This window comes from Crocodylus porosus, unplaced genomic scaffold (assembly GCF_001723895.1).
Source record: "Crocodylus porosus isolate Cpor-Errol unplaced genomic scaffold, CroPor_comp1, whole genome shotgun sequence".
Classification (NCBI taxonomy): Eukaryota; Metazoa; Chordata; order Crocodylia; family Crocodylidae; genus Crocodylus; species Crocodylus porosus.
In genome coordinates, this window is record NW_017728907.1 from 35,804,366 (window position 1) to 35,818,094 (window position 13,729).

Sequence of the window (13,729 nt, forward strand, 5' to 3'; positions counted from 1 at the left end):
CAGTGCAGAGGCAGAAAAGGATCTTGGAGTCATCATTGATGCCAAGATGAACATGGGCCGGCAGTGTGGGGATGCAGTCAGGAAGGCCAACTGTCATGCATCCACAGATGCATCTCAAGCAGGTCCAAAGAGGTGATCCTCCCCTTCTGTGCAACACTGGTCAGGCCGCAGCTGGAGTACTGTGTCCAGTTCTGGACACCGCATTTCAGGAGGGATGTGGACAGCATGGAGAGGGTCCAGAGGAGGGCCACTCGCATGATCAGGGGGCAGCAGGGCAGGCCCTACAAGGAGAGGGTAAGGGACTGGAACCTGTTCAGCCTCCAAAAGAGAAGGCTGAGGGGGGATCTAGTGGTTGTTTACAAACTAGTCAGAGGGGACCAGCAAGCACTGGGGGAGTCCGGGTTCCCCTGAGCACTTCCAGGAGTGACCAGGAATAATGGTCACAACCTGACAGAGGGTAGATTTAGGCAGCTAGAATCTGGAACCAACTTCCAAGAGAAGTGGTGCAGGCTCCTACCCTGGGGGTGTTTAAGAGGAGGTTGGATGAACACCTTGCTGGGGTCATTTGACCCCAGTACTCTTTCCTGCCACGGCAGGGGGTCGGACTGGATGATCTGCTCAGGTCACTTCCGACCCCATCAACTATGAAACTATATGATAGGAAGAAGCAGGAGGGTTTTCATTTTTAAATTAGCTAACTATAAAATCAATATCCACAGAAAACATTTTAAATGAAAAAGGTCACAGTATGAAGTTCTATATTCTCTCTTATTTGTTTAAAAGAACTGTGAATGTTGAGGTAATACTCTTGTCTGCAAGGAGGAACATATGCTGCTAAATGTTCTCCTTTGCAGCAGTCGGTTACATAGCGTACATTTTAACACTAAGATAAGAATACAAAACCTTCTTGCAACAGTACCATGTAAGTCTGATGCTCTCTCACAATATGAATTCCAGCAGTTGAAAGGCTGAGCTGCTCAGCTGTTGCTGTTTTAGCTTTTTACTTGCATGCTTTTCTTGCCCATGAGCACTCCCATTTCTGTCCAAAAAGGCCTGTATTCTCCTTTGTCTGCCTATAAGGTCAAATGAGTTAGCCAGTGGGTTGCACTCAATCATGTGCATACTTAGATCTCTGCAGTGCTTTCTTGGGTAACTATGCTGCGGTCCAGACCAAGGACAGTGGGGACCAAACTTTTTGGTTGGTGTGCCACCAACAAATTAGCCGTGCACCCTCCCTAAGTGCCCCTTCAATCCCTTTCCCCTGCCTGATCTGCTGCTCAGCGTTCTGTTCCCTGCCTATCTGCCACTTCATTGCCTGGCCCCACTCCAACTTGTCACATGCCACCTAGAGAGGCTGCCCATGTACTTGTGCACCCACACTGCGGGTTGGCCTAGGAGCTGGTTGGGCACTTGTCTGTTCAGCTGTACAACTCACATCTGGCTCATCACAGCTGGGTCTCCATTATTACTACCTTGGTGGATATGCAGTCAGCTCACTACAGGTTTTTGTCACTGGTCAGTATACCACGGCAGTCAGGAAAGGGTGGCAAGTTGGCTCTGTTGAGACTTTGCCAGTTGATGAATCACCCCCACCCACCTGTAAGCACAATACCTTTTACACCTTTAATTAATTTGCAAAACTTGATTCTGTATAGTGCTTCTGTAAGGCTTACAAGTGTTACACCAGCTTTTTTGGATGTGAGATTACCAGATCCATCAATGCTGACTGATCATTCATACTGTTCTGCATTTCTGGTTTTTATTTAAAAAAAAAAAAGTGTCTGGGAATTTGTCAGGGACAAACAAACAAACAAGGTTGAAAAGAAAAAACATTTTAAAATTGGGGAAAATGATAATAATAAATGTATACATACATACATACATACTTTTTAGTATGCTGACAATTCATACATGTGTTTAAAGTTTCTACATTTGTATTACAGCAAGAAATAGTTGTCTTCAGCAGAAGTACCATCATCCTACTGTTGTAACTCCTAATGGTATCCATGAACAAGGATTTAAAAAATAAAAATAAAGTCCTACTTTTCTCCAACAATATTTTTCTTACTTTTTTGTGTAAAAACTCAGGTTTTCATAAACAGATTTTGAATTATTAGAAAAAGAATGAAAATGGTAAGAAAGGTAAGGCTAGGTTAAACTTTTTTTTATGCAAACATAATTTTTGTGTCCCATCAAAACTAGTGATTTTTCCAGAAATCCTGGTTTACATTGGCTCGCATGGCTTTCTTAAGTGTATCCTCACTCATGCTGAGCCTCTTACTCTCTTGGACGTAGTCTATTTTTGAAAATAAGCATTCCGCATCCACTGATCCAGGGGGTACACTCAAAGCTCATTGTGCAACTTTACGAAAATTGGGAAGTGCGTCTTAGTGGATATTCCAAAAAGCCAGCACATCCAGGTCCACATTGTCAGGGATAGGCATGTTCATGTAGGTAGTGTATTCACTTTTAAGATGCAAAATTTCATCTTTCGTGGCAAATGGTTGAAACACTCTGGCATAATGGTTGTAGTGTGCTGCAAAATTCACTTTGAGGAAGTGGTTCAACACCTGGATGATGTTCCAAAAAGAATGTCAAGAGAATTTTCAGTGCCGAACACTTCGGGTTCAAATTACATCTTACAGTTGCCTGCCATTCTTCACAGAGAACAGTGCTGAAGTTTTTTTGGCACTGAAAGCTTTTTTGGTTCTTTCTTGTTCCAAGGTCAGAAGGATTTCAAGAAACAGTTGTGTTTTCTCACGGTATGTTTTTGTTGCAGCTTGTGTGTTCAGTTCAGGTGATACTTTGGTTGTCAGTATGTGGCAAGCATCTGAATTAGAAAATGTTGTGTTGGTGGCAGCAGGGGAGAACTCCAATGCTTTTTGCCTTTCAGACAGCAAATCCAAGTTCTCACCAATGAACATGACCTTGGTGCACAGAATCTGGTGGTTGTGGGGATTATTTGCCTGTTTCTTTAGTGTTTCTGCTTTAGCACTGACAAACTCAGGGTGATCTAAAATATGCATTAGCACAGTCCATGCCTTATTTACATGACATGAAGCCAGGCAGAAACTCATTCACCAATGCGGCACAACAGGAGTTGGTAATCAGCAGTCAAATTTGCAGTCATCTCACACTTCATACAACAAAGCCTTCAGCTTGTTTGTTTGTATGCTTGAAAACAGCCCCAAATCCAACGACAAGATTTCACATCTCTCATTTCTTCAATAGCTGTGGCTGATGATGGTGCAACATGAATTAAATGAGGACAAGTAACTTGTAATAGCTCTAGTTTTGGATTCAGTTTCATCTCCCGGGAAAACTTAGCCACATAGGAGGCAGAATCTGTGTTAGTGGTGGCCACATTTTCCCCAAGTCAGCCGGTACATCTCTAACACTGCATTTACTGCTGCCTGGATGCTTGGGGTGTCAGTAAATGGGATGAATGTCACACTTGCACAAAACAATACTGGCTTTTTGGCTTTGAAATCAAAAAACAAAAACAAAAAGGCCAAGAATTGAACAGTCCAATACCTCAGGGGACTCACCAAAAACCAAACTAGATACCACATTTCCATTAATTCTTTCAATCACTTTAAATACTAGAGCTTTGTCATTTTCCCTCAGGTACTTACAAGTGAGGTTGTCTGTATTAGGAAGAGTTTTTGCTGCTGGACAGTATGGTTGCACAAAGTCACTGATCGGTTCCACGGTGAGACACAGTGGTTGCCCAGCAAAACAAACAGCATGCACAAATTTGTTAACAGTCATGTCGAGTTCATTCATTAATGCCCTGTTAAAGGCTCCACGTTTATTCCTAATCTCATATTCTTCTTTAATTTTAATGTGTTGCTTGCTTTCTACATGTTCTTTTATCCTGTCCACGAGAACTGACTTCAATGACACAGTACTTGCAGTGCAATGCAACCTCTTCACCTTCCCGTTTACTCTTTCTGAAAACTTCTAAACGCTGATCTTCACAGATATATTCACATAGAGATCTGCACTTTCTACCCATCTTTTTTTTTCTTCTGTGTATGCTTTTATTCAGTCTCACGTATAAACAGGCACTTAGTGCTTCTGTTTAATCACACGAGCCAATCACAGAGTGATATTGTCATGGTTTAATCTGACTGGCCCATTGTGTGTCTGGCATGACTTTTACATTTAAGAATTGCTTCAGCTTTAGTGCTGCAATACAAAACCATTTATCAGGATGGCATTTCATAAAAATAAACACCCGGTATAACATTATTGAGCAAACTGAAAAACGGGTTTAAATTAGTGAAAACCAAATAACTTCAATTAAAAACAAATCAGGTATTTTATCACCAAAATTCAGTAAAAATGAAAATGCGGAACACTAATCATTCAATATCTTTCAAGATAAGCCAACTCACGAATCATCAGAATCTCAGCTGTGCTGACGAACGTGGAAGTAGCACTATGCTGTCTTACAAAGGCTGAGTGACAATCTCAAACTGATGGTTAGTTCAAAGCTGGTTGAACAGAGCAAAACAAGCTACCAATGTCTGAAGATCTTTGCTGGAACAGGCAGCTAGAATACATTCCATCACCGATGTAACAGCTCCTTCAGAGCTTCTGTATAGTCTGTTTGGGAACTCTAGACCTAGCAGTTGGCTGAGGCTAAACTGCAGTTCAGAAGCAAATTTCAATGCCTGCATTCAGAGACAACCCAAGCAGGGTGGTGAGGGGGCGATGCTGAGCAGCCAGACTTGAAGCTGACAGCAGCGCAGAGTCACCGTGGCCGCTCTGTTCAGCTCTGTTGCCCCCCCCCCGAAGTGCAGGGCCCAGGGTGGTCACCCTGATTCACCCCTCCTAAGGATGGCCCTGCCTGAATTAAGGTTACAGACATCTTGTATAGCACCACTCTGTATAAAAGCACAAACAGGTTTTGCCCTATGACACATCCTTGTTTGACTCTGCTCGTCAGAGAGGGGTCAGATAGAGTGACATTGACTTCTGCTCTGCCGCATATGCCATCGTGAAGCTATTTCAGGACTGACTGACCTATTTGAATAGTCAAAGGCTTCCCACAGCTTCTGAAGTCCAAATTGGTTCATTGTGTCGGTTTTTCTCAAATAGATAAAATCTGTGTAAAGATCAAGATTTTGCTGTTAGCTCTTCTGGATTTGCTGAGCAACAGAAATCAGGTCTACTGTTCTGTTGTTTGCCTGAAACATACCGTGCAATTCTGGAAGCTTCCTTTCTACAAGGTGCAGCAGCAGCCAAATTGAAGAGAATTTGAGAAATTATTTTCCAGAAGGATAGCATCACTGCTGAAATATATAAAAATCAGTCACATGCTCCTAAGTAAGCATCTATACAAAATTTAATTTTGGTTCTGGAGTACAGGGATTATTCTGCAGGATTTAAAAAGATGTAATGATCAGCAAAGACTACAAGAACAATGGCCCTAGTGCCATTCTAGATGAACACCTCACAAAAATTATTTCATATATACTGTCAAAGATCAAAGTCTTTGATTTCAGATGCCAATGGCAAAAGGTCAGATGGCAAAAGGTTAGAAGCTAACACAACAAACTCTGTAATTGTAATTTATCACTCTGTATTAACAGTGCTGCATATACACACCCCTGTCTGTGCCTCATTTCAAATCACTTGAGTTCCCACACGAGAGAAAGACCTAACCTTGAACAAATTGCAGCTTGGTACCGTGACATCAAAAAAAAGATATCGGTACCCATGATGACCAGATAAAAATGAAACTACTTTAGTGAAGTTGTAAAATTAAATAATATACTATGCGCACCATCCTGTGACCAAACAGGACCAGTACCACCCAAGTAAAAATAACCCCCCTTTTTCTGAAACCTGAGCAAACAAAGAAAGCACAAGTGCCAACTCATTAATTGTTCATGCCTGGCGTAACTGGTCACCTTTGGCAAATATAACTTTGAAAGAACTTCCGCCCAAAGCAGAGAACTGTGTATACACTCAAGAAGAACAGATCGTGCACAAATATTATCTCTCCGCCTATGTATCTTTCTGGTGCATCTCCGTCTTGCCGGCCCGTCTATCTCTCTGTCTCTGTTGTAATCTTTCTTATCAAGAGCTCTCGGTAATCTGCAGACTGCAACTGTTTATGCGAATCGCTCGGAATCTGTAACAAGCAACTCTCTTACCCACCCTGTAAATGCTAGGTAACATGATATCTGCATGCTGTAACTGAATAAACCAACTCCTCTGCCTACGCTGCAGCACATCAGTAGCGTAAGTAAAATAAACCTTTTGTGTAACCATATGCTGTGTTTAAATCCTCTGACTCCTGCTCACTGTTATCACCCACCTGTCCGGTTATAAATCCCCCTCCTCGCGCCAAGCCGGTCATGCCAACCCAGGCTCGCAGGTCAAGGGTGCACCGGCATTAGGGGCGCGACATATATTACCTGTATCTACTACCGAGAGGTGGACAATAGAAATTTCTTCAGAAAGTACAACAGCATTCTTGATTTGCCAACACCAACTGATTAGTCACTGACATGTTACAGGCTAGGATAACAAGTTTTCAGACAGAAACAGAGTTCCTGACCTACCGTTATCTGCACAGTCCAGCAATGAAGGGTTGAACATGCTGCTCTTGCATCGACATGAAGGAAGTACCCTTACGTGAAAGCTCTGGTGTCACTGCTGTTTATCCAAAACCCCATGACCACTACACACAGTCAGTGGTCCTGCACTATTTCTAGCTATACTCTGTTGCAACAATGGTGCAAGAACAGTTTGTAGTTTTCTAGAACAAAAGTCTTGGCACTGGTTACAAAGGACAGGAAAAGGGGCTGTGCACAGCCAGAAGTGCTTCAAGTCCCTTGTGCTGGTGGGAGAAGAGCATTTCCAGCCGGAGACAAGTTTTCTCCACAATATGCTACAAAGTAAATTCCTAGAGCACCTTAAGTTAGTGTAGTACTAAGGACTAAGGGGAATCATTAGAAATCCTAGAAGCTAAGGCAAGGTCTTCAGTGCTATAGACACAGCTACTGGGGCAGGACAGAAGTCTGGCTCAGTGGTATGAGTATCACAAGCAAGATTAGCTATCCAGAATTATACATACCAAATTCACTTCTGCAATGAATATAGGCTAGTCCTTAGAGAGTCCAAGTAACTTCCATCAACACGAGAGGTGATTTTTTTATTTTTGTAATACAGCCAAATGCCTGAGAAATGCTTAAACCCCACACATGTAAAGCTCCCAGCACTGGTATGGTGCTTTCTTTCACAGATTCCCTGAAAAGTTAATATTTCAAGACCATTTGCCTGGCAGACTATTGTTAGGCCTAAGAACTGGAATTTGGGCTTATATGTGGCATTTTGCAAGGGCCATGTTCCACTAAAAAAAAAAAAAAAAAAGACAAAAGTGTGTTACTGGAAATACTAGAGATGTCAAGAATAAGTTACAGATGCACACTTGTTGCCTATGGAGGCCATAATTAAATAAACTAAGCAGCACTGGGCAGATTATCCAACTTTAGAAAGTCTGTACCACTATTACATAGCAGGTGGATTATTTTGCAATTTTTCTTCTTTTGACAAATAAAATTCAAGAAAGTAAAGCCAACTAGAAGTCACAATGCTACCTCAGTACCTCTATAATGCTACAGTCTTAGAAGTGTTCACAACCATTGACACTTAAATTTTAAATTCATTAAAAAGAAAAAAACAAAACAAAACTGATCAAGTGGTATATTTTCTTAATTGAACGGAGAGAATACAAGTACTTAACCAAGTTCCTTGCCTTTAAGAAGAAAAAAAATCTGTTGACTAAACTCCATGCAACAAGGATGGGGAAACTTGCTGTCAGGGATGTGTATGTTGATAGGGAAATAAAGAAAAAGTTCATAAGACTGTAATGCAAAATATTTAATTATTTCTCAACCAAAGAAAGTTCACAATTAATACAAAAATTGTTAACACCACAACAGTACTGAAACAAACTGAAAAGACATTCTGCTGTTATCAGCTTTATACAAATAAGGTAGATGTCGCTACAGCTTGTTGTACAGTAGATAGCAGAATGGATTAATACTGATTCCTTGAAGATATCTTAATTCTGAACAAATATTCAATATTAAGAAGATGGCTAAATTAAATCTCAAGTTCACAGCTATGACCGACTCCATAGTCAAATGCTCAGCAGTAGGGGAAAAGCAGAGGTGGATCCGGAAGGGGTACAGTTGCACCTTCCCCTGGCTGTGCACCATGTGCCCAGTAAGCTCAGAGCTCACTGGCAGGTCAGCACAGCTCCTGCTGGGAGCTCTGCATGTGCTGGGAGCTCTGGAAGCTCACCAGCTGGTTGGCATGGAGTTCTTGCTTTCAAGCAGCTATGAAGCCTGCTGCTGTTTGCTCTTCCCCTTCCCCTCCTCCCATCTTAAATTCAGCAACTGGGGAAAGGAGGCAGATGCCTGAAGCAGAGCCCCTGTCTTTCACAAAGCCCAGGAGCTCTGCGCTGTTCATCCCTTCCTTTCTCCTACTGCTGAATTCATGGGACAACGGGTAGGGGGCACAAAGCAAAAAACAAAAGGCTTTGGAGCTGAAAGCAGACCCCCTTGCTGGTGAGCTTAGTGTTCACAGAATATGCAGACCTCTGGCAGGATCTGCACTGATATGTCTGTCCATTTGCTCTGACTTCACTGGCATGCAGGATCATAGCGAGGGGCTGTGCCCACACTCCATTCAGGTGTGTGGCACATGCACAATGAGCGGTTTTCACTGCACATGTGCTATGCAGCTTTAAGGGGTATGGTCACCCCCCCGCTGCAATCCCAGATTTGCCCATGGGGAAAAAGCACAAAGCTAGAAAACAGGAAAACAAAAAGGCACACCATGGTTTGAGTTAAGGCCAGGGCTTAGGCTTCTTGGCTTTTGTCAGGATGTCATAACATTCATATTATTTTGAAAGGTGAGGTGTTCATGCCCTCTTTAAAAGAGGAGGTAGAGGGTATGCCAAAAACTTATGCAATGCAGGTGCTAATTTTATTGTTTTGTTTTTTTAAATAGGCTCCACCCAGAAGCAGTAGCATTTAGGGGTCTAATTTTGCAGTTCTTCTACAGACGGTTTTCCCAACTACTTTTTGTTAGCTTACATTTCTAAAAATGTATGCAAGTTTCTAAGGCCAGGTACAAATATTCATTTCTAGCGTTGGAACGTTTCCACTGCTAGGAACAATTCCAGAAGGGGCAGTACAAACATTCAGTCTGCAGCCACCTCCTTTCCCCTACACCTTCCTGAAACCAGGGTGATCTCAGGCTGTCAAAAGTGTGGCTCGCTCTAGTCCTCCTGTTCCCAGACTGGAGCAGCAGGGCCAAGTCTGCTGTTCACTTCTCACACTGGGGGTGCTCTGGGAGTGAAAAGCAGGTACAGAGCAGCTGGCAGCTCCCCTCCTGGTCTATAGGAGAGGCAGGAGCAGCTGCCTCTCCCCTACCCCCCCGCCACCTGCTCCAGCAGTGATCTGATCTTAGGAAGGCATGGGAGCCTTTCCCCATAGCTCTATTTCTCCTGGTTCCTGGGAGGAGTAAAGCCACAGGAAAGGGTGCAGACATTCATTCGCCCAGGATTTCTAACCAACTGTAGTCAGATTATTTTTCACTCAAATAGGCTTTTTTGCTCCGGGAGAAAAAGCCGGAATGTCTGTACACTTCTAGTTTCTGCCAGGAGAGAGTGGCAATTAGAAACAGGAGCATAGAAAATGAACATCTGTATATGGCCTAAATTATTTCCCTGTTAATCTATTTCCCATTTAAATAGGACAAACTCTGGGTAAATGGATACTGAATAGGGCACAGCCACTGTAAGGCTGTCAGTGCACCAGTCATGAAAAATAAGGAGTTACAGAGCTTTAAAAAAACCCTTTAAAATATTAAACATATAGTGTGTATATATGTGTATGACCTTTTAAGTATCAGTACTGCTTTTCAGCATAGCAATGAAATGAAGCTTTGGACCCAAACAAATATTTCTAAAAAACAGTCTACTTGGGTAATTTTTTGTTTTTTTAAATGTACTAGGTCCAAAGTCAAGTTCTTGCACAATTTGATTCCAAAACCTAGAGCCTTGACACATCTAGTTTATATTGTAACTATTAACAAAACTTTAATTAGAATGGCACAAGCTATTCTATTCTGATGCAATATGCCAAGACCCAGCTCACTATTCATGAACTACGTAAGTACCCAGGAAATATTATGAGCCATAAAAATTATACCTTGAGCTAATATTGGAAAAACTGAATACAGAAGCTACAAGATACTATACTGCTTAGCATTCAGATCTGACTGATCAGTTTATACAAAACATTTCACAATACAAATGTTTAGTAAAATCAAAGACTTAAAAATACATAAAATCCATTAGGTTGCAACACATTTTTGGTTCCCTGAGAAGAAAATTCTGTTTAGAAAGGTATATGCAATAGAATTAGTATGAGGAATAAACACGAACTTCTTGGAAAGTTACTAAAGAGACACCTTTTATTTCAGTTTAGGAGACCAGACTCTCACTACATGAATTTTAAAAAGGTAATTCTTAGGCCCCAGAACAATTATATTGGTAATGGGAGCAGTTTTTAAAAAATATACCGTATATGTTAATCCTCCCCTGATGATTTAAAGACAAATATCAAAGTATGTTTACTCAACATCAAGAATATTAATCAAAATTTTCGGCATTTTATTTGCTTAAAAATAAACACTAGTCCATATTTTATATTTTAATTTTAAGGATATAAAATTAAAAGTATTACTGATGTATGCTCCTGAAAAACATGCTAACAATTTTAAATGCATCCATCAGAGGCAAAAATATATATATTGGTTGTTATGAGAAATGTCAGTAGAATAAAACCTTAGAAATAGATAATGAAACAAAGTATACAGAAAAAATGTATAAAATCTACATCCATTTTATTTCCATCCATTTTAACAAACATTAAAGGATGGGATTATAAAAGATCATATATCCCCCTTCACACAATTTGTGAAATTATATCACCGGGTGGGGGAAAGTTTACAGTGGCATTGTGATTCATTTGGTTCAGTTTTGTTTTTAAGTATTTATGAATTGTGTGGCTTGGTTTTAACTATGCCTGTCCTTCCCCATCCATTTATCTTTGATGCAAGATTTCCCTACCCACCAGCACACTAAACAGACCAACTGGAGGGACAGAGATAAGCACTGATAAATGGATGTGTAAGTGGCAAATGGGAAAACACCATAGTGATATTTGGGATTGCCAAAACAGATTGTAACTGTTCTTATTTGCCATAATTTTCTATGAAGATAAATACTAAGAAATATGATCTGCTTGTTGCCACAGTTAAGAACATGTATATAAAGCAAGGTAATTTTGCTATATTAGTAGCCACCACTTGAATACACAAGGTTCTTTTGAGAGAGAGAGAGAAATAAAATCAGAACAAACTAAATTTTAATCCATTTACTAGGTACACTGTTAGTTATCACATTTCTTCCTAGTCTAAAAAGACATAAAATACTGAAGTAGTTTACAAGAGGATATGAAGAGTAATCATCCTATCATTTTTATATGAAAATCAAGTGGCATCTCCCAAAGCTACAAGACTGGGGCAAGTGCTGACCATATACTTTAAATATGAATTTTTGTAAGTTGCAAAATGATTTCCAAGAAGCTCCATGAAACTGAAAAAATAACAATTTTATTTAAATAAGTTAGACCTAAATGAACATGTGCTACTCTTAAAGTCAGTAAAGGATTCATATTTGGAAAGGAAAAAAAAAAAAAAAAAAGTAATATGGGTAATTCTTGATCCCAGAATGGTGAGACACAAAGGCTGTTCTCAAGAGAAACAAAATTCTCTGCCTCCCCCAAAATAAAGAGACATTCACTACATCCAGGTAACCAGTTCTTCAACAGCAACACTCATGCCCACAAACATTTACTACCCTAAGCATATCAGCCAGGAGAGCCCCAATAATTTACATTTAAGGTTATTCACAAAGCTGCAATTACCTGCTAATCTATACATTACTTAAGACTAAATGTGTAAATGTTTCTTTTTTAATAAAATTTACTCAGATCAATACATATGTTTTAGGCATGAATTGTAAACTAGGCTACTTCTCTCTCTCATCTTTCACCTGAACCTATCTTTTACTTAATATTTCTGTAAAGGCCTGAAGTATTTGATGACATACAGAGTCTCATCTTATTTATCCACACACATTTGCAGACGCTCTCTTACACAAAGCGGAAGTGTTTTCAACAGACTCTCTTCTACAATTAGACAGCTCCGTTTCAGAAACTGACATTCTTCCAGTTCAGCAGGAAGTGATTCAAGGTAGTTTCCAACAAGCTCTAGCTGAATGAGGTTCAACAGCTGACCAACAAGAGGGGACAAACTCATCAGGCTGTTATTTCCCAGAAGTAAATACTGCAGTTTTTTGCACTGAAATAATCCATCTGGCAGTTTCTCAATCTAAGAGAGAGATAAATAGAGAATGTGGAAATTAAAACTTGTTGGCCTATGCAGAAATTTGCATCTTCCAAAACCTAATACATTTTTCTACTCTAAAAATGTTTTTTGAATTAAAAAAAGAAAGACTGAAGAAATGACAAATTATTATATAACAGTATTTATTATACAATCTAAATGTGTTGATATCTGCATAAAACCAGTTCTGGGTTCATCTGTTTGTTTTGATAAGGATATAACTAACTGAGGCTTTAAACAGAGGTCTCATTCGAAGCAGCCCTGATTTGGGCTGCATGCACACAGTCAAATGATCTGGAATAATTATCATGGATTTGCTTTCCTAACAGAAGATACCTGGACATCCCTGAACAGACATTCAAATACTAAGCCCCTGAAGAGCACAGAGCTTGCAGTGCAGATGTTATTCACTCAGGGGGTCCCTGTGCACGTTAGTGTGCTCTGATGCTGAAAAACTCTCCCAAGAGTGATTTAGGTTTGGTTGTTCCCAGGTTATTTTTCTCCTAGACATTTTTGCTCTTGGAGAAAAATCCTGAACATCTATCTGTACACTCTTGGTCTCTACTAGGAGAGCAGTGATTGTTTCAGGAGATACTGAACATCTGTATAAGGCCATGATCCAAGTGAAAACCTGGGACAAAGAAAAAAAGAGAAGCAGTGCTGCCCTTTTACCTCCATAGCCCTCCCAAGCTGTATTGCTGCTCTTCTACCAGTAGGTAGCCAGGGAGAGCATACAATGCAACAGCCTGGTCCCTGGAATGATTGGCAATTAACTTGAATAAGATGAAAATAATTTAAGATTACATAGCACTGTTGGGAGTGTGGGGAGAGGATGTGCTAGAACATTTTATCTTGTATATTTCACAGGTACTTAAAGCAGAACAATATACACTGGTACCTCTGAAGGATCCCAGGACAAAAGGCTCTCTCCCCAGAGAACTGACGTGTGCTGTACCTGTTTACACCCTGAAAGTTAAATTCTTCAGAAGATATTTCATAGTTTCATAGTTTCTAGGGTCGGAAGGGACCTGAGCAGATCATTGATTCTGACCCCCTGCCATGGCAGGAAAGAGTACTGGGGTCAAATGACCCCAGCAAGGTGTACATCTCGCCTCCTCTTAAAGACCCCCAGGGTAGGAGCCAGCACCACTTCTCTTGGAAGTTGGTTCCAGATCCTAGCCTCCCCTGACCGTGAAGTAGCGCCTCCTGATATCTAGCCTAAATC

General features: G+C 40.6%; 1 protein-coding gene across 2 annotated transcripts in view; it reads right to left on the minus strand.

The window, feature by feature from the left end:
- Positions 1-7,884: 7,884 nt before the first annotated feature.
- The window catches only part of LRRC8B (leucine rich repeat containing 8 family member B), a 40,418-nt gene continuing 34,573 nt past the window's right edge, over positions 7,885-13,729 (minus strand). For both annotated transcript variants that reach the window (XM_019531139.1, XM_019531137.1), the window contains one exon: positions 7,885-12,489. In XM_019531139.1, the coding sequence (XP_019386684.1) occupies positions 12,220-12,489 (270 nt within the window). In that variant the 3' untranslated portion in view covers positions 7,885-12,219. The remainder of the gene's footprint in view (positions 12,490-13,729) is intronic.